This window comes from Nerophis ophidion, linkage group LG09, assembly GCF_033978795.1.
Source record: "Nerophis ophidion isolate RoL-2023_Sa linkage group LG09, RoL_Noph_v1.0, whole genome shotgun sequence".
Classification (NCBI taxonomy): Eukaryota; Metazoa; Chordata; class Actinopteri; order Syngnathiformes; family Syngnathidae; genus Nerophis; species Nerophis ophidion.
The window spans coordinates 64,503,073-64,530,123 of NC_084619.1; the positions used below are offsets into that span (position 1 = coordinate 64,503,073).

The following is a 27,051-nucleotide window of genomic DNA, read 5'->3' on the forward strand; positions in this document are numbered from 1 at the left end:
GTTCCCCATGATCGGTGAAGGGGAACCCTGGCGGCGCCGTGTCAAAAGTGACAGCCGATCGAGTCGGGATGAGCGCCATCACGCTCCACGGGATGGAGGCATGAGTTCTGACTTTTTTGTGTGTGTGTGTGTGTGTGTGTGTGCGGGCGCCACACCATTACACCCTTGGCCAGATTCCTTTCAATTAGATGTTGTGGTTAACCTGTTTGCACTTGATAGAAAGAAAGTCTTAGTGAGGACCCGAGCGAGCACGGATGCACACGGCGAGGAAATTGGCGAATTTAAAGTCAGCTGCACCCCCCCCTCGCCCTCATCCCCCCACACCCCGCCCTCGCCTCCTTTTTGTCTCCTTTGATTGTTTCCTCCTGGATGAATAAAATAACCTCCGATATTATACAAATGCGCAATTCATTCTTTATATTAGGAAATAGGCGGCGCTCCAAATGACTCCCACTTTGCGCGGCAATGATTTATGGTAATTGGAAATTGATTGTGACAGGAGCACAATATTAGAATTTTTTTTTTTTTTTTTTTTTTTCCGGGGAATCACAATCTGCCACCAAGGGAAATATTCTTTTTAGTGCGGCGGCATCCAGGCTAGCTCTGAATTATTTGTTATTACCTGTGATGGAGTAAAAATATGATAACTACGCCGCAAGACTTGTGGAGATGGAGATGTTTGTTCTTGGTCCGAGGTAAAATTGTCAAGTAGCACTTTGAAAGCAATTACCGCCTGTCAGTGGCTTGGTGTTTTTCTGCAGGGGGGGGGGGGATTTATTATCATAGTTTACTTATTTAACTACCTCTCTTTGTTTATAAAGTATATTTTCTGCTGGATCTACTCTATTTTATGCTGCAGCTGTTACATATACTGTAATATCATACATGGTCATTGGGATTTGTTATATATTGTATATATTATATACAAATATAATATATCAGTATAAATTAGTGTCGTCCCTGTCAGAGTTAGTTTGTGACGTACCCCAAGATGCAGAGATTGAAGCAGGTATTGGATAGGAAAACATGATTTAATAAAGATACTAAAACAACAACAAACCAAAAAGCGCAAACGAGGCGGATAACCAACTAAGAGAGCTAGCATGGGAGCCAGAAAACAAAGGGAGGTTAGCATGGGAGCTAGCAAAAACAAAAAGAGGCCTAACGAGCAGGAAAACAGAAGTCGTACTTGTAATATGAAAACAAACTGGAAGCAGGGAACACAAAAACTGAGTTACAAGCATCTAACGAATATAGCTTACCGCTACGCTGCAAAGACACGACATGGTACGACACAACAGGAGCGACAATACATGACATCGACAGTAATCCAGCACTAGCTGGATGGGAAGACAGGTCTAAATGGGATCGGGCTGATTGACACCAGGTGTGGCCAGGTGCCAATCAGCCGCAGCTGAGGGCACACAGCACTCAGAGAGAAAGACAGGAAACAGACAAAATAAGAGCGCTGACAAGAACTAAAGACAGGAAATACTACACACACACAGAGGAAAAAGTAAAACACAAACAAACTGTCATGGGCAAGCCTGACAGTCCCGATACCGAAATGTATTTGTTATATATTGTATATATTATATACAAATATAATATAATATATCTGTATAAATTAGTGTCGTCCCTGTCAGAGTTAGTTTGTGACGTACCCAGAGATGCAGAGATGGAGGCAGGCATTGGATAGGAAAGCATGATTTAATAAAGATACTAAAACAAGAATAAACCAAAGGGGTACAAAACAAAGCGGAAACGAGGCGGATAACCAACTAAGAGAGCCAGCATGGGAGCTAAAAAACAAAGGGAGCTTAGCATAGAAGCTAGCAAAAACAAAAAGGGGCCTAGCGTGGAGGCTAGCGGGTAGCGAACAGGAAAACAGAAGTCGTATTTGTAATATGAAAACAAACTGGTAGCAGGGAACAAAAAAACAGTAAGCTACAAACATCTAACGAATATAGCTTACAGATACGCTGCAAAGAAACGACATGGCACGACACAACAGGAGCGACAATACATGATATCGACAATAATCCAGCACTGACTGGATGGGAAGACAGGTCTAAATGGGAGTGGGCTGATTGACACCAGGTGTGGCCATGTGCCAATCAGCCGCAGCTGAGGGTACACAGCACTCAGGGAGAAAGACAGGAAACAGACAAAATAAGAGCGTTGACAGGAACTAAAGACAGGAAATACTACACACACACACACAGGAAAAACTAAAACACAAACAAACTGTCATGGGCAAGCCTGACAGTCCCGATACCGAAATGTATTTTGATACAGTTCTAAATAAAGGAGACCACAAAAAAATGGCATTATTGGCTTCATTTGAACAAAAAAATCTGACAGTACATGAAACATATTTTATTATAATTTATTGTTTGTAATAAACATGTTTATTATTGCATTTTAGTCCTTAAATAAAATGTTGAACATACTAGACAACTTGTCTTTTAGTAGTAAGTAAACAAACAACGACTCATAATTAGTCTGCTGACGTATGCAGGAACATATTGTGTCATTTATACACCTATTATTTTGTCAACATTATAAAGGACAAACTGTAAAAATGGATTATTAATCAATTTGTTGATTTACTGTTAATATCTGCTTATTTTTTGTTTCAACATGTTCTATCTACACTTCTGTTAAAATGTAATAATCACTTATTCTTCTTTTCTTTGATACTTAACATTAGTTTTGGATGATACCACACATTTAGGTATCGATCCGATACCAAGCAGTTACAGGATCATACATTGGTCATATTCAAAGTCCTCATGTGTCCAGGAACTTCTTTCCTGATTTTATAAACATAATATACTTTTATGTATATTATGTTTATAAACTCAGGAAATACTAAATACTAACCCTAACCCTAACCCAATGGCTAGTATGTTCACTATTTTATTTAAGGACAAACTCGCAATAATAAACATATGTTTAATGTACCTGAAGATTTTTGTTCAAATAAAGCCAATAATGCCATTTTTTGTGGTCCCCTTTATTTAGAAAAAGGATCGAATTACATTTTGGAACCGGTACCAAAATATTGGTATCGGGACAACACTAAATGATTCATACTGTAACTAGGGTTGTCTCGATACTTATATTTTTGGTACCGGAACCTAAATCTGTTAAGATACTTTTCGATACAAAAATCAGCATTATTGGCTTCATTTTAACAAAAAAAATCTCACGTTACATTAAACATATGTTTATTATTGCGAGTTTGTCCTTAAATAAAATAATGAACATACTAGCCATTGCAATAATAAGGTACATTAAACATATGTACCTGAAGATTTTTGTTCAAATAAAGCCAGTAATGCCATCATTTTGTGGTCCCCTTTATTTAGAAAAAGTATCGAATTACATTTTGGTACCGGTACCAAAATATTGGTATCGGGACAACACTAATTTATTCATACTGCAACTAGGGTTGGCTCGATACCAATATTTTGGTACCGGAACCTAAATGTATGTAGGTACTTTTCGATAAAAAAATTTGCATTATTAGCTTTATTTTAAACAAAAAAATCTCACGTTACATTAAACAAATGTTTATTATTGCAATGGCTAGTGTGTTCACAATTTTATTTAAGGACAAACTCGCAATAATAAACATATGTTTAATGTACCTGAATATTTTTGTTCAAATAAATCCAATAATGGCAATTTTTGTGATTCCCTTTATTTAGAAAATAGTATCGAATTACATTTTGGAACCGGTACCAAAATATAGGTATTGGGACAACACTAATTTATTCATACTTTAACTAGGGTTGGCTCGATACCAATATTTTGGTACCGGAACCTAAATGTATGTAGATACTTTTTGATACAAAAATTAGCATCATTAGCTTTATTTGAACAAAAAAATCTTACGGTACATTAAACATATGTTTACTATTGCAATGGCTAGTATTTTCACTATTTTATTTAAGGACAAACTCACAATAATAAACATATGTTTAATGTATCTGAAGATTTTTGTTCAAATAAAGCCACTAATGCCAATTTCTGTGGTCCCCTTTATTTAGAAAAAGTATGGAATTACATTTTGGTACCGGTACCAAAATTTTGGTATCGGGACAACATTAATTTATTCATACTGTAACTAGGGTTGGCTCGATACCAATATTTTGGTACCGGAACATAAATGTATGTAGATACTTTTCGATACAAACATTTGCATCATTGGCTTTATTTGAACAAAAAAATCTCATGTTACATTAAACGTATGTTTATTATTGCAATGGCTAGCATGTTCACAATTTTATTTAAGGACAAACTCGCAATAATAAACATATGTTTAATGTACCTGAAGATTTTTGTTCAAATAAAGCCAATAATGCCCTTTTTTGTGGTTCCCTTTAGTTAGAAAATAGTATCGAATTACATTTTGGAACCGGTACCAAAATATTGGTATCGGGACAACACTAATTTATTCATACATTAACTAGGGTTGGCTCGATACCAATATTTTGGTACCGGAACGTAAATGTATGTAGATACTTTTCGGTACAAAAATTTGCATTCTTGGCTTTATTTTAACAAAAAAATCTTACGGTACATTAAACATATGTTTATTATTGCAATGGCTTTTTTATTTAATGTACCCTAAAACTTTTTGTTCAAATAAAACCTATAAGGCCATTTTTTGTGGTCCCCTTTATTTAGAAAAAGTATCGAATTACATTTTGGAACCGGTACCAAAATATTGGTATCGGGACAACACTAATTTATTCATACATTAACTAGGGTTGGCTCGATACCAATATTTTGGTACCGGAACCTAAATGTATGTACATACTTTTCGGTACAAAAATTTGCATTCTTGGCTTTATTTTAACAAAAAAATCTTACGGTACATCAAACATATGTTTATTATTGCAATGGCTATTTTATTTTATGTACCCTAAAAGTTTTTGTTCAAATAAAGCCAATAAGGCCATTGTTTTGTGGTCCCCTTTATTTAGAAAAAGTACGGAATTACATTTTGGTACCAGTACCAAAATATTGGTATCGGGACAACACTAATTTATTCATACTGCAACTAGGGTTGGCTCCATACCAATATTTTGGTACCGGAACCTAAATGTATGTACATACTTTTCGGTACAAAAATTTGCATTCTTGGTTTTATTTTAACAAAAAAATCTTACGGTACATTAAACATATGTTTATTATTGCAATGGCTATTTTATTTTATGTACCCTAAAACTTTTTGTTCAAATAAAGCCAATAAGGCCATTGTTTTGTGGTCCCCTTTATTTAGAAAAAGTACGGAATTACATTTTGGTACAGGTACCAAAATATTGGTATCGACACAACACTAATTTATTCATACTGTAACTAGGGTTGGCTCGATACCAATATTTTGGTACCGGAACCTAAATGTATGTTGATACTTTTTGATACAAAAATTTGCATCATTGTCTTTATTTGAACAAAAACATCTTACGGTACATTAAACATATGTTTATTATTGCAATGGCTTTTTTATTTAATGTACCCTAAAACGTTTTGTTCAAATAAAACCTATAAGGCCATTTTTTGTGGTCCCCTTTATTTAGAAAAAGTATGGAATTACATTTTGGTACCGGTACCAAAATATTAGTATCGAGACAACCCTAGTTGGGAATGATGCAGTTTGTCATGTTTTCGCTTCACATGTAAACAACAATAAATATATTCCAGCTATTTTTTTCAAACTATTTTCCTGTATTTCATCTTTAAAAAGTTAGTCTATCAGATGATATAATGTTTATTCTTTGGAGCAGTCTGTTTCCATCAGTGAAATAAAGTGCTCATATTTAGCAGTTGTAGTCCTGGACATAGGGTAGGGTTGTCATAAAAGAGTTAAAACTGTAGTTTATTGCTATTGTTTGCTGTTCCCTGCACCCCCGCGGTATGTTTATCTACCCCTCGTAACTGTGACATCAATATTGGATCCGAGAAACTACGGCGGTTCATAAAAGGTGTCATTTTTAACGACCTAATTAGCGCAGCGAAGGCGTGTAAACATGGCGAAGCACAGCGGTGGTTTATGTGGTGACGGTAAGAGAAGTAATGTGCTGCTGTTACTAACTTTGGCCAACTTGCACCCGTCTCGCCCGGTGTTGGCGTCGCCTTGTCAGAAGTGAAACGTGTCAACAAACAACTTGTTAAATGCCTCATGTTTGAATAATTGCATCTAAGTTGTGACAAAACTTTGTCTTTCACTGAGTTCCCGGAGAACAGACAAAAGCTGTCTTTGATATTATCAATCAAAAGGCTTGTAAAACTACACCATGTAGGGTGGGGAGCGACGTATGGGTGTCGGTTTCTTTGATGTATTGTAATCCACAGGAATATTTTTGTCTTGACCCGAGATCTACAAAGCGGAGACGAAGCAGGACCTGTCTCATTCAGTGTGGTTTTGACGGGGACTCCAACTTTACTATGCCTCCAAAGAAAAACATCGGATTGTATTAGGAATGTAACAAACAATGGTAACAAAGATAATCGCGGTAAAACTCCCGTCGATTTGTATTACCGTTTTGAATTAAAATCCATCCATCCATCTTCTTCCGCTTATCCGAGGTCAGGTCGTGGGGGCAGCAGCCTAAGCAGGGAAGCCCAGACTTCCCTTTCTCCAGCCACTTCGTCCAGCTCTTCCTGGGGTAATCCCGTGGTGTTCCCAGGCCAGCCGGAGACATAGTCTTCCCAACGTGTCCTGGGTCTTCCCCGTGGCCTCCTACTGGTCGGAGGTGCCCCTAAACATCTCTCTCGGGTGGCGTTCGGTTGGCATCCTGACCAGATGCGGCTTTACTTTGAGCTCCTCCCGGATGGCAGAGCTTCTCACCCGTCTCCGCTCGGGATGGTCTCCTGCTGGCCCCACCATGGACTGGACTCTCGCTATTTTGTTAGATCCACTATAAAGTGGACTCTCACACTCTTATGTTAGATCCACTATGAACTGGACTCTCACACTATTATGTGAGATCCACTATGGACTGGAATCTCACACTATTTATTATGTTAGATCCACTATGGACTGGACTGCCACACTATTATGTTAGATCCACTATAAACTGGACTCTCACAATATTATGTTAGATCCACTATAAACTGGACTCTCATACTATTATGTTAGATCCACTATGGACTGGACTCTCACACTATTTATTATGTTAGATCCACTATGGATTAGACTCTCACTATTATGTTTGATCCACTATGGACTGGAGTCTCACAATTATGTTAGTTCCACTATGTACTAGACTCTCACTGTTATGTTAGATCCACCATGGACTGGACTCTCTCACTTTTATGTTGGATCCACTATGGACTGGACTCTCACTATTATGTTAGATCCACTATGAACTGGACTCTCGCAGTATTATGTTAGATCCATTATAAACTGGACTCTCGCAATATTGTGTTAGATCCACTATGGACTGGACTCTCACACTATTATGTTAGATCCACTATGGACTGGACTCTCACACTATTATGTTAGATCCACTATGGACTGGACTCTCACTATTATATTAACTCTACTATGGACTGGACTATCACAATATTATGTTAGATCCAGTAGACGTCCATTGCATCCAGTCTCTCCAAAGTTTCTCATAGTCATCCACATTGACGTCCCACTGGGTTGTGAGTTTTTCCTTGCCCTTTTATTGGCTCTGAACCGAGGATGTCGTCATGGCTTGTGCAGCCCTTTGAAACACTTGTGATTTTTAAAGTCATTTTGATAGTAGGCTAATATAGCTAATATAGACACTTACATTATGTGTTGTCTTCATTATAACACTATTATAGAGTCATTTTGATAGTAGGCTAATATAGACAAATCATGTGTTGCCTTCATTATAGCACTTTATTTTATTTTGCGCCTCCAGGCAGATTTTTTTATTCGTCATTTTTGATCCAACTTATCCGACATTTGTTTTGATCAGTCATCCTCTTATTTTAGTCCGGGGCAAAATGAAGCCGTTGACAATAAGTAAGACCAACATTTTGCCAACGTTCAGCCATGCGGTGTCACACTTGAAACAGAATCCATTATTAAGACCCCACAGAATAAATAAAGCCAGACAACTATCAGACGTCGCACTTGTATGTCGGCGTCCAGGAGAAACCCGACTAGCAGCGTGACAGTCGGAAGTGTAAAAGTCGGTAAAGCCATACTTGCCTACCTTGAGACCTCCGATTTCAGGAGGTGGGGGGGTGGTGTGGAGGGGGCGTGGTCGGAAGGGGGCGTGGTTAAGTATTTCATATATATATATATAAGAAATACTTGACTTTCAGTGAATTCTAGCTATTTATATGTATATCTATTTTATTATATATATATATATATATATATATATATATATATATATATATATATATATATATATATAATATAAATAAGAGGAATACTTGAATTTCAGTGTTCATTTATTTACACTTATACACACACATAACACTCATCTCCTCATTGTTGAGTTATGGGTTGAATTGTCCCTCCTTGTTCTATTCTCTGTCACTATTTTTCTAACCATGCTGAACACCGTCTCTGATGATGCATTGGTGTGTGGCACGCAACAAAAGTGCTTTCATCAAATGCACTAGAGCAGGGGTCGGGAACCTTTTTGGCTGAGAGAGCCATACGAGCCAAATATTTTAAAAATGATTTCCGTGAGAGCCATATAATATATTTTTTAAAACTGAATACAACTAAATACATGCGTTTTTAAGTAAGACCTACATTTTTAGAGTATAATAAGTCTCTTATTCTTTTTAATAACGTTATTCTGAAGCTAACCAACAATAAATAAAATACCTCTCTTGAACAGGTGCGGTAGGAACCGGACGGATGGGTTAAAATGCATGAAAATGTTTTATATTTTGAACGTTATTTTTAACACTGTGATTACCAGCGGAATTATTCATTACTTACCGTCTTAAGCAATGTCAGCTAAGATTTATCTGAGAGCCAGGTGCAGTCATCAAAAGAGCCCGTCTGGCTCTAGAGCCATAGGTTCCCTACCCCTGCGCTACAGTCTGGAATCTTCCATCTCTCCCTACCATGGCCCAAAACGTACAGTAAATAAATAAATAAATGGGTTGTACTTGTATAGCGCTTTTCTACCTTCAAGGTACTCAAAGCGCTTTGACATTACTTCCACATTTACCCATTCACACACACATTCACACACTGATGGAGGGAGCTGCCATGCAAGGCGCCAACCAGCACCATCAGGAGCAAGGGTGAAGTGTCTTGCTCAGGACACAACGGACGTGACGAGGTTGGTTCTAGGTGGGATTTGAACCAGTGACCCTCGGGTTGCGCACGGCCACTCTCCCACTGCGCCACGCCGTCCCAGTAGAGGGCAGTATTGTCCTATTTAAGAGTGTCACAACATTGCTGTTTACGGCAGACGAACTGCTTTACGGTAGACGAAGACGTGACTGCTGTTGTTGTGTGTTGTTTTACCGCGCTGGGAGGACGTTAATGAAACTGTCTAACAATAAACCCACATAAGAAACCAGGAACTCGCCCTTGATCATTCTACAGTTATAACGTCATTGGGCAGGCAAGCTGTTTATATTGTGGGTAAGCGGACAGTCGACACGTCACTCTGGTCCGCATGGAGCTGGAGGGGGCGTGGCCTCCAGCTCCGCTTGAATTTCAGGAGATTAAAGCTGAAATAATAATAACGACGGCACGGAATAAAAACAATGCCTTATTTTAAAATGTGTGCAAAATCAAAATTGTGCTAATGAGACATTTTAAATCCCCTCAGTAATGCTTAGCTTGCCTGGATGTATGTTTCTGACGCATGCTTTTCCAAATAAGAGTGCAATTTTTTATTTATTTTTTCAACGCGGCGTTAGGACAATGCCGAGAAAAAAGGGCTGTAGCGTACAAGTCACCGAGGAGAGAGGAAATGTTGCCAATAAACATCTCCACTGCCTTGCTGCTCTTTAGAAACAATCCCCCATCGCACCTGGAGGTGACAGACTTCATCTCAACTGATCTTGTTCTTTCTCTCCCCCTTTTTTTATATATTTATATAAATATATATATATATGTTTGTGTGTCCATTCGCCTGTTGTTTACCAGCCATAACATGTGCTGCATTGCATTAACTTTTACCACTTGTCAATGCTGTCTGGCTCACCGCACCAGACGAGAAGATCATGGGCGGGAGGGCGTAATTAGCAACAGTGACAAGTCTGAGGCGCGAGCCGCGGGGGGGTCAAAGGTGGCGCGCCTTAAGCAAAGGTGCGCTAGCCTTTGTCCGCCAGATTGTAAGGGCCTGCGGGTCCAACAGGAACATTTCCACACACAATATCCCCGAGCTGTCAGTGTGCAGCGGCTGGAACATCCTCTCCCGGAAAGAAGGGGGTAGAAGATGAGGGGGAGCTGCGTCGAGGTGGCCTGAAGAAGAGGGGGGTGTCAGGGTGGAGAGCCAAAAGAGCTGGAGTGGGAGGATAGAGAAATATTGAAGGGGGGGGGGGGTCTGGAAGGGAGAGACAATGACAAGTAGGGGCTGGCTGGGCGCTCACCCATGCCGACTGGAGATTGCCAGGAGCCACGGCCATTGTTTGTGCGGCTCTCGGTGCAGGACCCCGCCTGTGGCTCGCCTGACTCTGCCGCACGGTCAATGTCGACAACCGGAGGAGTCGCACCTCTCCCTGTATTTACACCAGGAGGCTTTTCATCCGGGGGGCCACAAACAAAGTCTGTTTCTTACGAGAGAGAGCCAGTTCGTCCCCGTCTGATAGAATTAAATGTTTACTTTTATAGCCCTGAATCAAGAGTGTCTCAAAAGGATGCACAGGCCGCCACGACGTCCTCAGTTCAGATCCCACATCAGTGCAAGGAAAAAACTCAACCCAATGGGACAATGAGAAACCTTGGAGAGGACCGCAGATGTGGGGACCCCCCCATAGGACGACCGGTTCAATGGACGTCAAGTGGATCTAGCATAATATTGTGAGAGTCTAGTCCATAGTGGATCTAACATAATAGTGGAAGAGTCCAGACCATAGTGGATTTAACATAATAGTGAGAGAGTCCAGTCCATAGTGGATCTAACATAATAGTGTGAGAGTCAAGTCCATAGTGGATCTAACACAATATTGTAAGAGTCCAGTCCATAGTGGATCTAACATAATAGTGTGAGAGTCCAGTCCATAGTGGATCTAACATAATAGTGTGAGAGTCCAGTTCATAGTGGATCCAGCATAATATTGTGAGAGTCCAGTCCATAATGGATCTAACAAAATAGTGTGAAAGTCAATCAATCAATCAATGTTTATTTATATAGCCCCAAATCACAAATGTCTCAAAGGACTGCACAAATCATTACGACTACAACATCCTCGGAAGAACCCACAAAAGGGCAAGGAAAACTCACACCCAGTGGGCAGGGAGAATTCACATCCAGTGGGACGCCAGTGACAATGCTGACTATGAGAAACCTTGGAGAGGACCTCAGATGTGGGCAACCCCCCCCCTCTAGGGGACCGAAAGCAATGGATGTCGAGCGGGTCTAACATGATTCTGTGAAAGTTCAATCCATAGTGGCTCCAACACAGCCGCGAGAGTTCAGTTCAAGCGGATCCAAGACAGCAGTGAGAGTCCCGTCCACAGGAAACCATCTCAAGCGGAGGCGGATCAGCAGCGTAGAGATGTCCCCAACCGATACAGGCAAGCGGTCCATCCTGGGTCTCGACTCTGGACAGCCAGTACTTCATCCATGGTCATCGGACCGGACCCCCTCCACAAGGGAGGGGGGGACATAGGAGAAAGAAAAGAAGCGGCAGATCAACTGGTCTAAAAAGGAGGTCTATTTAAAGGCTAGAGTATACAGATGAGTTTTAAGGTGAGACTTAAATGCTTCGTAGTGGATCTAACATAATAGTGAGAGTCCAGTCCATAGTGGATCTAACATAATAGTGAGAGTCGAGTCCATAGTGGATCTAACATAATATTGTAAGAGTCCAGTCCATAGTGGACCTAACATAATAGTGAGAGTCCAGTCCATAGTGGATCTAACATAATATTGTAAGAGTCCAGTCCATAGTGGACCTAACATAATAGTGAGAGTCCAGTCCATAGTGGATCTAACATAATATTGTAAGAGTCCAGTCCATAGTGGATCTAACATAATAGTGTGAGAGTCCAGTCCATGGTGGATCTAGCATAATATTGTGAGAGTCCAGTCCATAATGGATCTAACAAAATAGTGTGAAAGTCCAGTCCATAGTGGACCTAACATAATAGTGAGAGTCCAGTCTTTAGTGGCTCTAACACTATAGTGAGAGTGCAGTCCATAGTGGATCTAACATAATATTGTGAGAGTCCAGTCCATAGTGGATCTAACATAATAGTTAGAGTCCAGTCCATAGTGGATTTAACATAATAGTGTGAGAGACAAGTCCATAGTGGATCTAACATAATAGTGAGAGTCCAGTCCATAGTGGATCTAGCATAATAGTGTGAGAGTCCAGTCCATAGTGGATCTAACATAATAGTGAGAGTCCAGTCCATAGTGGATCTAACATAATAGTGAGAGTCCAGTCCATAGTGGATCTAACATAATAGTGGGAGAGTCCAGTCTTTAGTGGATCTAACATTATAGTGAGAGTCCAGGCCATAGTAGATCTAGCATAATATTGTGAGAGTCCAGTCCATACTGGATCTAACATAAAAGTGAGAGTCCAGTCCATAGTGGATCTAGCATATTTGTGTTAGAGTCTAGTCCATAGTGGATCCAACATAATAGTGAGAGTCCAGTCCATAGTGGATCTAGCATAATTGTGTTAGAGTTTAGTTCATAGTGGATCTAACATAATAGTGAGAGTCCAGTCCATAGTGGATCTAACATTATAGTGAGAGTTTAGGCCATAGTAGATCTAGCATAATATTGTGAGAGTCCAGTCCATACTGGATCTAACATAATAGTGAGAGTCCAGGCCATAGTAGATCTAGCATAATATTGTGAGAGTACAGTCCATAGTGGATCTAACATAATAGTGAGAGTCCAGTCCATAGTGGATCTAACATAATAGTGAGAGGCCAGTCCATAGTGGATCAGACATAATAGTGTAAAAGTCCAGTCCATAGTGGATCAGACATAATAGTGTGAGAGTCCAGTCCATAGTGGAATGTGTCATTTGAGACAAGGTTTGTTGTGATCCTAATATGCAGACCACAGCGGGAGGCAGGGTGCAGGTAAAAAGGTATGTAATGCTTAAACCAAAAATCAACACAAGTCCCGTAATCGGAGGTTTCAAGGTTGGCAAGTATGCCTTAGAATGACCCCTTTAATGTCGCCTTAGCCCAAGTCCCAACACGATTCTTAGAGTTTGCTTTCAGCCATTGTGTGTGTGGAAGACCACCAGACTAAGGATGGCATTAAAAGACTCGTTAGAGGCAACAAGATGGTGCTGATGGTGCGGAGACACGTTGGAGCTGGTCTCGTCCCGGCGTGGTCGGGAGGGCACCGTGCTTTGTGTTTAACACGGTAAATGTCCATTATTAATACTGTACAGGATAAGCCAATTTTGAAAGAGGTGCACTTAAATGGTGATATTATTTATTTATAAGCGCCGCACACCAGTTAATGGAATCGGCGGGGCCGGCTTTAAGATCCGCATCACAGCTGGAGGTCCACTTTGCCGTAATGCACCTACTAAGGGAGGACCTCCCCAGTAGGGTCTTTAAGTGTCAAATATGGGTCAGTCTGCCCGCCTTGACCTCGGGGGTGGTCAGCGGCGGCCGTTAAGTGATGCCAACTCAACCGTCGGCAAATTCCTCCGAGCGTGGACTCGTGCTAAGAAGCGCGTCCAAGTGCGACTCTGGCCAACAACAAAAGAAAATCTATTTATTCTCTTGGTGAACTTTGAACCAGACCCAGGCGGAGTTGAAACTCTTGTTAAACGCTCAACTCTTGGACATTTTCCTGACGCAGCTGCAAGATTTTTGTTCCCTTTCTTCATAGAAATGACTAAACTCCACTTCCTTGATGTTGTTAAACTGCCAATGTTTTTTTTTATACCTCATCATGCTCGACTGTTTGTGTGCATTTAAAGGTAAAACCACACTCGGGTCTTTTATAGAGACTTTAATTGGATGTGTTCCCTTCACTTAAGTCATAAAAATCTTCATGCTCACTTCCATACATTTGACACATTTTATGAACAACCTAACCACATGCTTTAAAAAAAAAAAAAAGCCTGTGAAGTTGTCACGTTGTGTAAATGGTAAATAAAAACAGAATACAAACATTTGCTAATCATTTTCAACTTACCATATTTCCTTAAGTTTTCGCCGGGTCTATAGTATGCGCCTGTCTAGAATTACTGCCGGGTCAAACTCGTTCCGCAAAATATTATTTTTATTAGCGCATGTGTAGAATTTCCGCCGGGTCAAACTCATTTCGCAAAATAATTAGCATATGTCTAGAATTTCCGCCGGGTCAAACTCGTCACGTCACGAGTGACACTTCACCTGTCATCATTTTCAAAATGGAGAAAGCTGATTTCAATAATTTGAAATTGCATAAAGGGAAGAAGATTAAGAGCTATTCAGTAGGATTTAAGGTCCAAGCTACTGAATATGCTATAAAGAACAGTAAGCAGCTGTTTTTTATTAATATACCGTAGCTGCTTGTGTCAAATACAAGTCATTAAATGACTCCCGCCTCCTGGTGGTAGAGGGCGCTAGTGATCCTTCTTGCGACTACTCGGCTGCAGAAGAAGTGACAACAAGCAGCAAGAGTGAGCAGCGATCGTTTATTTTTTCCTCTCGCTTGCACTTTTAACATGGAGGATTACATATCTAAAATAAAACAGTTTTCTAAACTGGGCTTTCAATCGAAGCAGGAGGTAATAAAGGAAGATCTCCATCGAGACAGAGAGACTTTTAAAACTGAAGTAAGATAAGGAAGACTTCTTTAAACAAGTTATCGATGCTTTTGATCAGAAGGGGCTGCATATGGACTTCATTTATAAGTAAAGGTAAGACCATAAACACGTTTTTTTTATTAAATGTGCTTTTCATGATGGTATCCTTACATCACACTCAAATTTTTAAGCGCAGGTCTAAATTTACCACATGCCTTTGGTAAGTGCCAAAGTGAGAAGAGGTTTTAAATTAATTCGCGCCTCGGCGGCAATTCAAGGAAATACGGTATGTTCAATTGAATAGTCTGCAAAGACAAGATACTTAACAAGGTTTTGCAGTCCAAACGTTATTTTTTTGCAAATACTAGCTCATTTGGAATGTGACGCCTGCTACATGTTTCAAAATAACTGGCAGAGGTGGCAAAAAAGACTGAGGAAGTTGAGCAACGCTCGTCAAACTTTCAAAATTCGGAACATCCCATAGGTCAGGAGTCGGCAATCTAAAATGTTGAAAGAGCCATTTTGGACAAAAAATACAAAAACAAATATGTCTGGAGCCGCAAACAAAGGCCATATTACATACAGATAGTGTGTCATGAGATATAAATTGAATTAAGAGGACTTAAAGGAAACTAAATGAGCTGAAATATAGCTACAAATGAAGCATAATGATGCAATATATACATATAGCTAGCCCAAATAGCATGTTAGCATCGATTAGCTTGCAGTTATGCAGGGACCAAACATATCTGATTAGCATTCCACCCAAGACAGTAAGATCAACAAAACTCACCTTTGTGCATTCACGTACAACGTTAAAAGTTCCCTGGACAAAATGAGACAGAAAAAGAAGTGGCATAAAACACGTCTTAGAGAGTCGGAGAAAGTTGTACATGTAAACAAACTAAGGTGAGTTCAAGGACCGCCAAAATTAGTAGGACAAAACGGCGCTCTCCAAATACTCAAATCAGTGAAGCATGTTTAATATAAACCGTGTGCTTTATAACAATTAGGGAGGTTTGTGTCATGTTTGTCCTCCTACAGAAACTATATTAAAACAAAAAAAATATTTTTTTCCCCTAATTTTTTTCCATTTTTCATATATTTTTGAACAGGCTAATTGGGAACATGTGGGTGCCATAATTGGGTGAAATATCAGCTTCCGTGAAATGGTCAGTCATTCACAAACAAGGACGGGGCGAGGGTCACCACTTTGTCGACAAATAGTTTAAGAACAACATTTCTCAACCAGCTATTGCAAGGAATTTAGGGATTTCACCATCTAAGCTCCGTAATATCATCTAAAGGTTCAGAGAGTCTGGAAAATCACCGCATTTAAGCGTCAATGCCCGTGACTTTGGATCCCTCCAAAAAACGACATTGTTGTGTAAAGGATATCACCACATGGGCTCAGGAACACTTCAGAAATTCACTCAGAGTAACCACAGTTGGCCGCTACATCTGTAAGTGCAAGTTAAAACTCTACAAAGCAAAGACAAAGCCATTTATCAACAACACCCAGAAATGACGCCAGCTTCGGTGGGCCCAAGCTCATCTAATATGGACTGATGCAAAGTGGAAAAGTGTTCTGTGGTCTGACGAGTCCACATTTCAAATTGTTTTTGGGAACTGTGGACGAGGAAAAGAACGATCCGGACTGTTCTAGGTGCAAATTGTAAAAGTTAGCATGTGTGATGGTATAGGGGTGTGTTTGTGCCCAAGGCATGGGTAACTTACACATCTGTGAAGGCACCATTAATGCTGAAAGGTACATACAGGTAATTGGAGCAACATATGTTGTCATCCAAGCAATGTTATCATGGACGCCCCTGCTTATTTCAGCAAGACAATGAATCCTGTTACAACTGTGTAGCTTCAGAGACTAGAAAACACACTGAATGAGGAGAAAGCGTGTTAAACCTTTAGGTCTGTACTGTATACAGCAGCTTCTGAAATTACAATATATAATTTGACATGTCATTTATAATAGAACCATTTCAAAACGGGTTACAAAGGTTCGGAATATAATCCGGCTGCTCACGTATAGTTTGCAGTAACATACTGAGTCATTTCCAGTTGTACTGTTTTCTCAAAACCATTAATAATCTACTTGCTAATTTACTGTTCATATCCGGTGACACGTCAATAATGAAGAATGCAAAATATCATCAATCCAATCCACTTTATTTGTATAACACATTTAAACAACAGAAATGTTTCCAAAGTGCTGCACGATAATATTAAAATAATATTCAAATATTATCCATAGCTCCCAGCTATGAATAATATTAGAATTAAAAATGTCGCGCAGGGGTCACCCGTAAGGACCAGATGAGTCGCCCGCTGGCCTGTTCTAAAAATAGCTCAAATAGCAGCACTTACCAGTGAGCTGCCTCTATTTTTTAAATTGTATTTATTTACTAGCAAGCTGGTCTCGCTTTGCTTGACATTTTTAATTCTAAGAGAAACAAAACTCAAATAGAATTTGAAAATCCAAGAAAATATTTTAAAGAGTTGGTCTTCAGTTGTTTAAATAAATTCATTTATTTTTTTACTTTGCTTCTTATAACTTTCAGAAAGACAATTTTAGAGAAAGAATACAACCTGAAAAATGATTTTAGGATTTTTAAACACATATACATTTTTACCTTTTAAATTCCTTCCTCTTCTTTCCTGACAATTTAAATCAATGTTCAAGTAAATAATTTTTTTTTTATTGTAAAAGATAATAAATATATTTTAATAGCTTCTTTTTTTTTCTCGACAAAAAATATTTGTGAAATATGTCTTCAAACTTATTATGATTAAAATTAAAAAAAAATATTCTGGCAAATCTAGAAAATCTTTTAGAATGAAATTTAAATCTAATTTAAAATTTAAGATTTTTGTTCTGTAAAATCTAGAAGAAATAATGATTTGTCTTTGTTAAAAATATAGCTTGGTCCAATTTGTTATATATTCTAACAAAATGCAGATTGGATTTCAATTTAAAACATGTCATCAAAATTCTAAAATTAATCTTAATCAGGAAAAATTACTAATGATGTTCCATGAATTCATTTTTTCAAAAAGATTCAAATTAGCTTGTTTTTCTCTTCTTTTTTTAGCTGAATTTTGAATTTTAAAGAGTCGAAATTGAAGATAAACTATGTTTTCAAAATTTTATTTTCATTTTTTTCCTGTTTTCTCCTCTTTTAAACCGTTCAATTAATGGATTTTTTTCATCATTTATTCTCTACAAAAAAACCTTCTGTAAAAGGAAAAAAAATGTATGACGGAATGACGGACAAAAATACAATTTTTTTTCATATATATTTATACATCAATTTATTTATTAAAGGTAAATTAAGAAAAAATGGCTATTTCTGGCAATTTATTTAAGTGTGTATCAAACTGGTAGCCCTTTGCATTAATCAGTACCCGAGAAGTAGCTCTTGCTTTCAAAAAGATTGGTGACCCCTGGTGTAAGTAGTCATGAAAATAAAGAAATCAAGGAGGAGTGTCCAAACTTTTGACCTGTATTGTACAAAAAAATATTCACGTCCTTGGCTTCTTCGATACATCCCACCCGAAGTAAAGTGCCATGAGACTTGGGTAACTCGGGTCAAACACGGGCCCCTCAACAACTTAGATTTCACGCCGCAAATGATGTCATCTGTGACCCCCCGCGGGTTTTCGATTACCCCCCCAGTGGTATATTTCAGCACATTCTCCATGTTGTGATTGCTCGTCTGATCCCCCCCCTTGCAGGAGCGGCGTGCCCCCCCCGAGCTGCCGTGTGGTCAGCGGCGCCCCGGCGGAAACCAACCCGGAGTTGCGGCGCTGCGTGCGATGGCTCCAGGCGTACTTCAGCGAGCCGCGCGGCGCTGGGAGTCTCCCGCCGCTGCCCGCCTTTCACCACCCGGCCCTCAGAGCAGGTCTGTCATGGATAAATATTTGCCGAGCCATGCCTGGGATCAGCCTCTCGCTCCTGGTAGTCACATGACTGAGACTCGGCGTTTACAACCCGAGTCTTTTACTCGAAATCTGACCAGGCGTGTTGGTCTTGGCGAGCTTCTCCGTCATTCTTGGCACATTCTCCCCCGACTGATCGAATTCCACTCTTGACATTTTCAGACAGGAAACTTTTTCTTCTTTCCCTCGCCTGTGTTTTTTTTTTTTTTTAACGAGAACGTGTGAATGGTGGTAAACTTTGAATGAGCTTAGTGTTGGCACCGGCAGCCCCTAAAAAATTATAATAATAATAGTAATGCATTTCATTTGTAAAGCACCGTGTCAATCTTAAAGTGCTACAGAGGTGAAAAGGATAAAATAGTAGTTAAAGACATAGAATATATGTTTGTGTATTGTTTCAGTTTCGCAAATTCCTCAGTAAATTCATCGAAACGTTATTGTGGAGTTTTTAAGTCTGTTTAGTTGATTTGAGAGCTAGCTTTCATAAAACAAGCAGCAAAGTTGATGGTTTTTCCTTCTGTTTAGTGCTTTGAACCGGAAGTACAAGTGCCGTTCCATTTTCTAGTCGTTCCATAAGGTTTCTACTTGTATGGATTCTGCATTCATCACTCCAACTGATGTTTGAATGTTTTCCAATACAACTAAAACAATTCCAATTAGCATTAGTTAATATGCTTACACGTTTACGAGTGTCTGTTAGTAATATTGACTTACAATGGAATTATTTTTGTATTGTTTCAGTTTCACAAATTCCTCAGTAAATTAATCCAAACGTCATCATAGACTTATCGAGTCTGTTTAGCTGATTGGAGAGCTATTTTTCATAAAACACTAGCAGCGATAGTTATTCCTTCTGTATAGCGCTTTGAACCGGAAGTACAAGTTTCGTTCGGTCTACTAGTCGTTCCGTATTGTTTCTACTTGTATGGATTCTCCATTCATCACTCCCAAGTAACGTTTGAAAGTTTTACAATATAACAAAAACAGTTCATACTAGCATTAGCTAATATGCCTACACGTTTACGAATGTCTGTGTTAGTAATATTGACTTACAATGGAATAATTTTTATTAAGTTTCAGATTCACAAATTCCTCATCACATTCATCGAAACGTTATTGTGGAGTTTTCAAGTCTGTTTAGTTGATTGGAGAGCTAGCTTTCATAAAAAAAGCAGCGATGTTGATGCTTTTTCCTTCTGTTTAGTGCTTTGAACCGGAAGTACAAGTGCCGTTCCATTTTCTAGTCGTTCCGTAACGTTTCTACTTGTATGGATTCTGCATTCATCACTCCAAGTAACAATTGGTAGTTTTACAATATAACTAAAACAATTCATATTAGCATTAGTTAATATGCCCACAGGTTTACAAGTGTCTGTTTTATTTAAAATATTTGCTTACAATAGAATTATTTTTGTATAATTTCAGTTTTCACAAATTCCTCAGTAAATTAATACAAATGTCATCATAGACTTATCGAGTCTGTTTAGCTGATTGGAGAGCTATTTTTCATAAAACACTAGCAGCGATAGTTATTCCTTCTGTATAGTGCTTTGAACCGGAAGTACAAGTTTCGTTTGGTCTACTAGTCGTTCCGTATTGTTTCTACTTGTATGGATTCTCCATTCATCACTCCCAAGTAACGTTTGAAAGTTTTACAATATAACAAAAACAGTTCATACTAGCATTAGCTAATATGCCTACACGTTTACGAATGTCTGTGTTAGTAATATTGACTTACAATGGAATTATTTTTGTTTAGATTCAGATTCACAAATTCCTTAGTAAATTCATCGAAACGTTTTTGTGGAGCTTTCCAGTCCGTTTACTTCATTGGAGAGCTAGTTTTCATAAAACACAAGCAGCGATGTTGATGGTTTGTCCTTCCTTTTGGTGCTTTGAACCGGAAATACAAGTGCCGTTCCGTCTTGTATTCGTTCCGTAACGTTCCTACTTGTATGGATTCTCCATTCATTTTTCCAAGTAACGTTTGACAGTTTTACAATGTATCTAAAACAATTCCTACTAGTATTAGTATTAGTTAATACGTCTACAGGTTTACGAGTGTCTGGTTTAGTAATATTGACTTACAATGGAATTATTTTTATTTAGTTTCAGATTCACAAATTCCTCAGTAAATTCATCAAAACGTAATCGTCGAGTTTTCCAGTCTGTGTACTTGATTGGAGAGCTAGTTTTCATAAAACACAAGCAGCGATGTTGATGGTTTTTCCTTCCGTTTAGTGCTTTGAACCGGAAGTACAAGTGCCGTTACGTCTTCTAGTCGTTCCGTAACGTTTCTACTTGTATGGATTCTCCATTCATCACTCCAAGTAACGTTTGAAAGTTTTACAATATGACGAAAACAATTCCCACTAGCATTAGCATTAGTTAATATGCCTACAGGTTTACGAGTGTCTGTGTTATTAATATTGACTTACAATGGAATTATTTTTATTTAGTTTCAGATTCACAAACTCCTAAGTAAATTCATCAAAACGTTATCGTGGAGTTTTCAAGTCTGTTTAGTTGATTTGAGAGCTAGTTTTCATAAAACACAAGCAGCAATGTCGATGATTTTTCCTTCCGTTTGGTGCTTTGAACCGGAAGTACAGGTACCGTTCCGTCTTGTAGTCGTTCCGTAACGTTCCTACTTGTATGAATTCTTCATTAATCACTCCAAGTAAAAATTGGTAGTTTTACAATATAACTAAAACAATTCATATTAGCATTAGTTAATATACATACAGGTTTACGAGTGTCTGTGTTAGTAATATTTGCTTACAATGGAATTATTTTTGTATAATTTCAGTTTTTGCAAATTCCTCAGTAAATTAATCGAAACGTCATGCTGGGGTTGTTGAGTCTGTTTAGCTGATTGGAGAGCTAGTTTTCATAAAACACGAGCAGCGATGGTTATTCCTTCTGTTTAGTGCTTTGAACCGGAAGTACAAGTGCCGTTCCGTCTACTAGTCGTTCCGTAACGTTACTACTTGTATGGATTCTCCATTCATCACTCCAGGGTAACGTTTGAAAGTTTTACAATATATCTAAAACAATTCATACTAGCATTAGGATTAGTTAATATGCTTACACGTTTACGAGAATGTGTGTTAATAATATTGACTTACTATGGAATTATTTTTATTTAGTTTCAGATTCACAAATTCCTCATCAAATTCATCGAAACGTTATTGTGGAGTTTTCCAGTCTGTTTACTTGATTGGAGAGCTAGTTTTCATAAAACACAAGCAGCGATGTCGATTATTTTTCCTTCCATTTGGTGCTTTGAACCGGAAGTAGAAGTTTCGTTCGGTCTACTAGTCTTTCCGTATTGTTTCTACTTGTATGAATTCTCCATTCATCACTCCAAGTAACGTTTCAAAGTTTTACAATATAACTAAAACAGTTCATACTAGCATTAGCTAATATGCCTACACGTTTACGAGTGTCTGTGTTAGTAATATTGACTTACAATGGAATTGTTTTTATTTAGTTTCAGATTCACAAATTCCTTAGTAAATTCATCGAAACATTATCGTGGAGTTTTCAAGTCTGTTTAGTTGATTGGAGAGCTAGCTTTCATAAAACACAAGCAGCGATGTCGATGGTTTGGCCTTCCTTTTGGTGCTTTGAACCGGAAGTACAAGTGCCGTTCCGTCTTCCAGTCGTTCCGTAACGTTTTTACTTGTATGGATTCTCCAGTCATCATTCCAAGTTACGATTGAAAGTTTTACAATATAACTTAAATAATTCCTACTAGCATTATCATTAGTTAATATGCTTACACGTTTACGAGAATGTGTGTTAGTAATATTGACTTACAATGGAATTAGTACAAGTGCCGTTCCGTCTTGTAGTCGTTCCGTAACGTTTCTACTTGTATGGATTCTCCATTCATCACTCCAAGTAACGTTAGAAAGTTTTACAATATAACTAATACAATTCCTACTAGCATTAGTATTAGTTAATATGCCTACAGCTTTACAAGTGTCTGTGTTAGTAATATTGACTTACAATGGAATTATTTTTATTTAGTTTCAGATTCACAAATTCCTCAGTAAATTAATCAAAACGTTATCGTGGAGTTTTCCAGTCTGTTTAGTTGATTGGAGAGCTAGTTTTCATAAAACACAAGCAGCGATGTCGATAGTTGTTCCTTCTGTTTAGTGCTTTGAACCGGAAGTACAAGTACCGTTCCGTCTTCTAGTCGTTCCGTAACGTTCCTACTTTTAGGGATTCTCCATTCATCACTCCAACTGATGTTTGAATGTTTTACAATACAACTAAAACAATTCCAATTAGCATTAGTTAAAATGTTTACACGTTTACGAGTGTCTGTTAGTAATATTGACTTACAATGGAATTCTTTTTGTATTGTTTCAGTTTCACAAATTCCTCAGTAAATTAATCCAAATGTCATCATAGACTTATCGCGTCTGTTTAGCTGATTGGAGAGCTATTTTTCATAAAACACTAGCAGCGATAGTTATTCCTTCTGTATAGCGCTTTGAACCGGAAGTACAAGTGCCGTTTGGTCTACTAGTCGTGCCGTATTGTTTCTACTTGTATGGATTCTCTATTCATCACTCCCAAGTAACGTTTGAAAGTTTTACAATATAACAAAAACAGTTCATACTAGCATTAGCTAATATGCCTACATGTTTACGAGTGTCTGTGTTAGTAATATTGACTTACAATGGAATAATCTTAATTAAGTTTCAGATTCACAAATTCCTCATCAAATTAATCGAAACGTTATTATGGAGTTTTCAAGTCTGTTTAGTTGATTGGAGAGCTAGCTTTCATAAAACAAGCAGTGATGTTGATGCTTTTTCCTTCTGTTTAGTGCTTTGAACCGGAAGTACAAGTGCCGTTCCATTTTCTAGTCGTTCCGTAACGTTTCTACTTGTATGGATTCTTCATTCATCACTCCGAGTAACAATTGGTAGTTTTACAATATAACTAAAACAATTCATATTAGCATTAGTTAATATGCCTACAGGTTTACAAGTGTCTGTTTTATTAATATTTGCTTACAATGGAATTATTTTTGTATGATTTCAGTTTTTGCAAATTCCTCAGTAAATTCATCGAAACGTCATGCTGGGGTTGTTGAGTCTGTTTAGCTGATTGGAGAGCTAGTTTTCATAAAACACTGGCAGCGATAGTTATTCCTTCTGTTTAGTGCTTTGAACCGGAAGTACAAGTGCCGTTCCGTCTACTAGTCGTTCCGTAACGTTACTACTTGTATGGATTCTCCATTCATCACTCCAGGGTAACGTTTGAAAGTTTTACAATATATCTAAAACAGTTCATACTAGCATTAGCTAATATGCCTACACGTTTACGAGTGTCTGTGTTAGTAATATTGACTTACAATGGAATATTTTTATTAAGTTTCAGATTCACAAATTCCTCATCACATTCATAGAAACGTTATTGTGGAGTTTTTAAGTCTTTTAGTTGATTGGAGAGCTAGTTTTCATAAAACACAAGCAGCGATGTCGATGGTTTTTCCTTCTGTTTAGTGCTTTGAACCGGAAGTACAAGTGCCGTTCCATTTTCTAGTCGTTCCGTAACGTTCCTACTTGTATGGATTCTCCATTCATCACTCCGAGTAACGTTTGAAAGTTTTACAATATATCTAAAACAATTCCTACCAGCATTAATATTAGTTAATATGTCTACAGGTTTACGAGTGTCTGTGTTAGTAATATTGACTTACAATGGAATTATTTTTATTTAGTTTCAGATTCACAAATTCCTCAGTATATTCATCAAAAGTTCCATTTTCTAGTCGTTCCGTAACGTTCTACTTGTATGGATTCTTCATTCATCACTCCAAGTAACAATTGGTAGTTTTACAATATAACTAAAACAATTCATATTAGCATTAGTTAATATGCCTACAGGTTTACGAGTGTCTGTTTTATTAATATTTGCTTACAATAAAATTATTTTTGTATGATTTCAGTTTTTGCAAATTCCTCAGTAAATTCATCGAAACGTCATGCTGGGGTTGTTGAGTCTGTTTAGCTGATTGGAGAGCTAGTTTTCATAAAACACGAGCAGCGATAGTTATTCCTTCTGTTTAGTGCTTTGAACCGGAAGTACAAGTGCCGTTCCGTCTACTAGTCGTTCCGTAACGTTTCAACTTGTATGGATTCTCCATTCATCACTCCAGGGTAACGTTTGAAAGTTTTACAATATATCTAAAACAATTCATACTAGCATTAGGATTAGTTAATATGCTTACACGTTTACGAGAATGTGTGTTAATAATATTGACTTACTATGGAATTATTTTTATTTAGTTTCAGATTCACAAATTCCTCATCAAATTCATCGAAACGTTATTGTGGAGTTTTCCAGTCTGTTTACTTGATTGGAGAGCTAGTTTTCATAAAACACAAGCAGCGATGTCGATGATTTTTCCTTCCATTTGGTGCTTTGAACCGGAAGTAGAAGTTTCGTTCGGTCTACTAGTCTTTCCGTATTGTTTCTACTTGTATGAATTCTCCATTCATCACTCCAAGTAACGTTTCAAAGTTTTACAATATAACTAAAACAGTTCATACTAGCATTAGCTAATATGCCTACACGTTTACGAGTGTCTGTGTTAGTAATATTGACTTACAATGGAATTGTTTTTATTTAGTTTCAGATTCACAAATTCCTCAGTAAATTCATCGAAACATTATCGTGGAGTTTTCAAGTCTGTTTAGGTGATTGGAGAGCTAGCTTTCATAAAACACAAGCAGCGATGTCGATGGTTTGGCCTTCCTTTTGGTGCTTTGAACCGGAAGTACAAGTGCCGTTCCGTCTTGTAGTCGTTCCGTAACGTTTCTACTTGTATGGATTCTCCATTCATCACTCCAAGTAACGTTTGAAAGTTTTACAATCTAACTAAAACAATTCCTACTAGCATTAGTATTAGTTAATATGCCTACAGGTTTACGAGTGTCTGTGTTAGTAATATTGACTTACAAGGGAATTATTTTTATTTAGTTTCAGATTCACAAATTCCTCAGTAAATTCATCAAAACGTTATCGTGGAGTTTTCCAGTCTGTTTACTTGATTGGAGAGCTAGTTTTCATAAAACACAAGCAGGGATGTTGATGGTTTTTCCTTCTGTTTAGTGATTTGAACCGGAAGTACAAGTGTCGTTCCGTCTTCTAGTAGTTCTGTAACGTTACTACTTGTAGGGATTCTCCATTCATCACTCCAACTGATGTTTGAATGTTTTCCAATACAACTAAAACAATTCCAATTAGCATTAGTTCGATTGTAGTTGAGATAGGCGCCAGCGCCCCCCGCGACCCCGAAAGGGAATAAGCGGTAGAAATGGATGGATGGATAATATGCTTACACGTTTATGAGTGTCTGTTAGTAATATTGACGTACAATGGAATTATTTTTGTATTGTTTCAGTTTCACAAATTCCTCAGTAAATTAATCCAAACGTCATCCTAGACCCATCGAGTCTGTTTAGCTAATTGGAGAGCTAGTTTTCATAAAAGACAGTGATTTCGATGGTTTGTCCTTCTGTTTGGTGCTTTGAACCGGAACTACAAGTGCCGTTCCATCTTGTAGTCGTTCCGTATTGTTTCCACTTGTATGGATTCTCCATTCATCACTCCAAGTAACGTTTGAAAGTTTTACAATATAACTAAAACAATTCCTACTAGCATTAGCATTAGTTAATATGCTTACACGTTTACGAGAATGTGTGTTAGAAATATTGACTTACAATGGAATTATTTTTATTTAGTTTCAGATTCACAAATTCCTCAGTAAATTCATCAAAACGTTATCGTGGTGTTTTCAAGTCTGTTTGGTTGATTGGAGAGCTAGTTTTCATAAAACACAAGCAGCGATGTCGATGATTTGTCCTTCCTTTTGGTGCTTTGAACCGGAAGTACAAGTGCCGTTCCGTCTTGTATTCGTTCCGTAACGTTTCTACTTGTATGGATTCTCCATTCATCACTCCAAGTAACGTTTGACAGTTTTACAATATATCTAAAACAATTCCTACTAACATTAGTATTAGTTAATATGCCTACAGGTTTACGAGTGTCTGGTTTAGTAATATTGACTTACAATGGAATTATTTTTATTTAGTTTCAGATTCACAAATTCCTCAGTAAATTCATCAAAACGTTATCGTGGTGTTTTCAAGT

General features: G+C 38.1%; 1 protein-coding gene across 6 annotated transcripts in view; it reads left to right on the forward strand.

The window, feature by feature from the left end:
• Positions 1–27,051, forward strand: part of mgmt (O-6-methylguanine-DNA methyltransferase) — a 222,670-nt gene that overhangs the window by 62,447 nt on the left and 133,172 nt on the right. For all 6 annotated transcript variants that reach the window (XM_061911575.1, XM_061911574.1, XM_061911570.1 and 3 more), the window contains exon 3: positions 18,667–18,833. In XM_061911575.1, the coding sequence (XP_061767559.1) occupies positions 18,667–18,833 (167 nt within the window). The remainder of the gene's footprint in view (positions 1–18,666; positions 18,834–27,051) is intronic.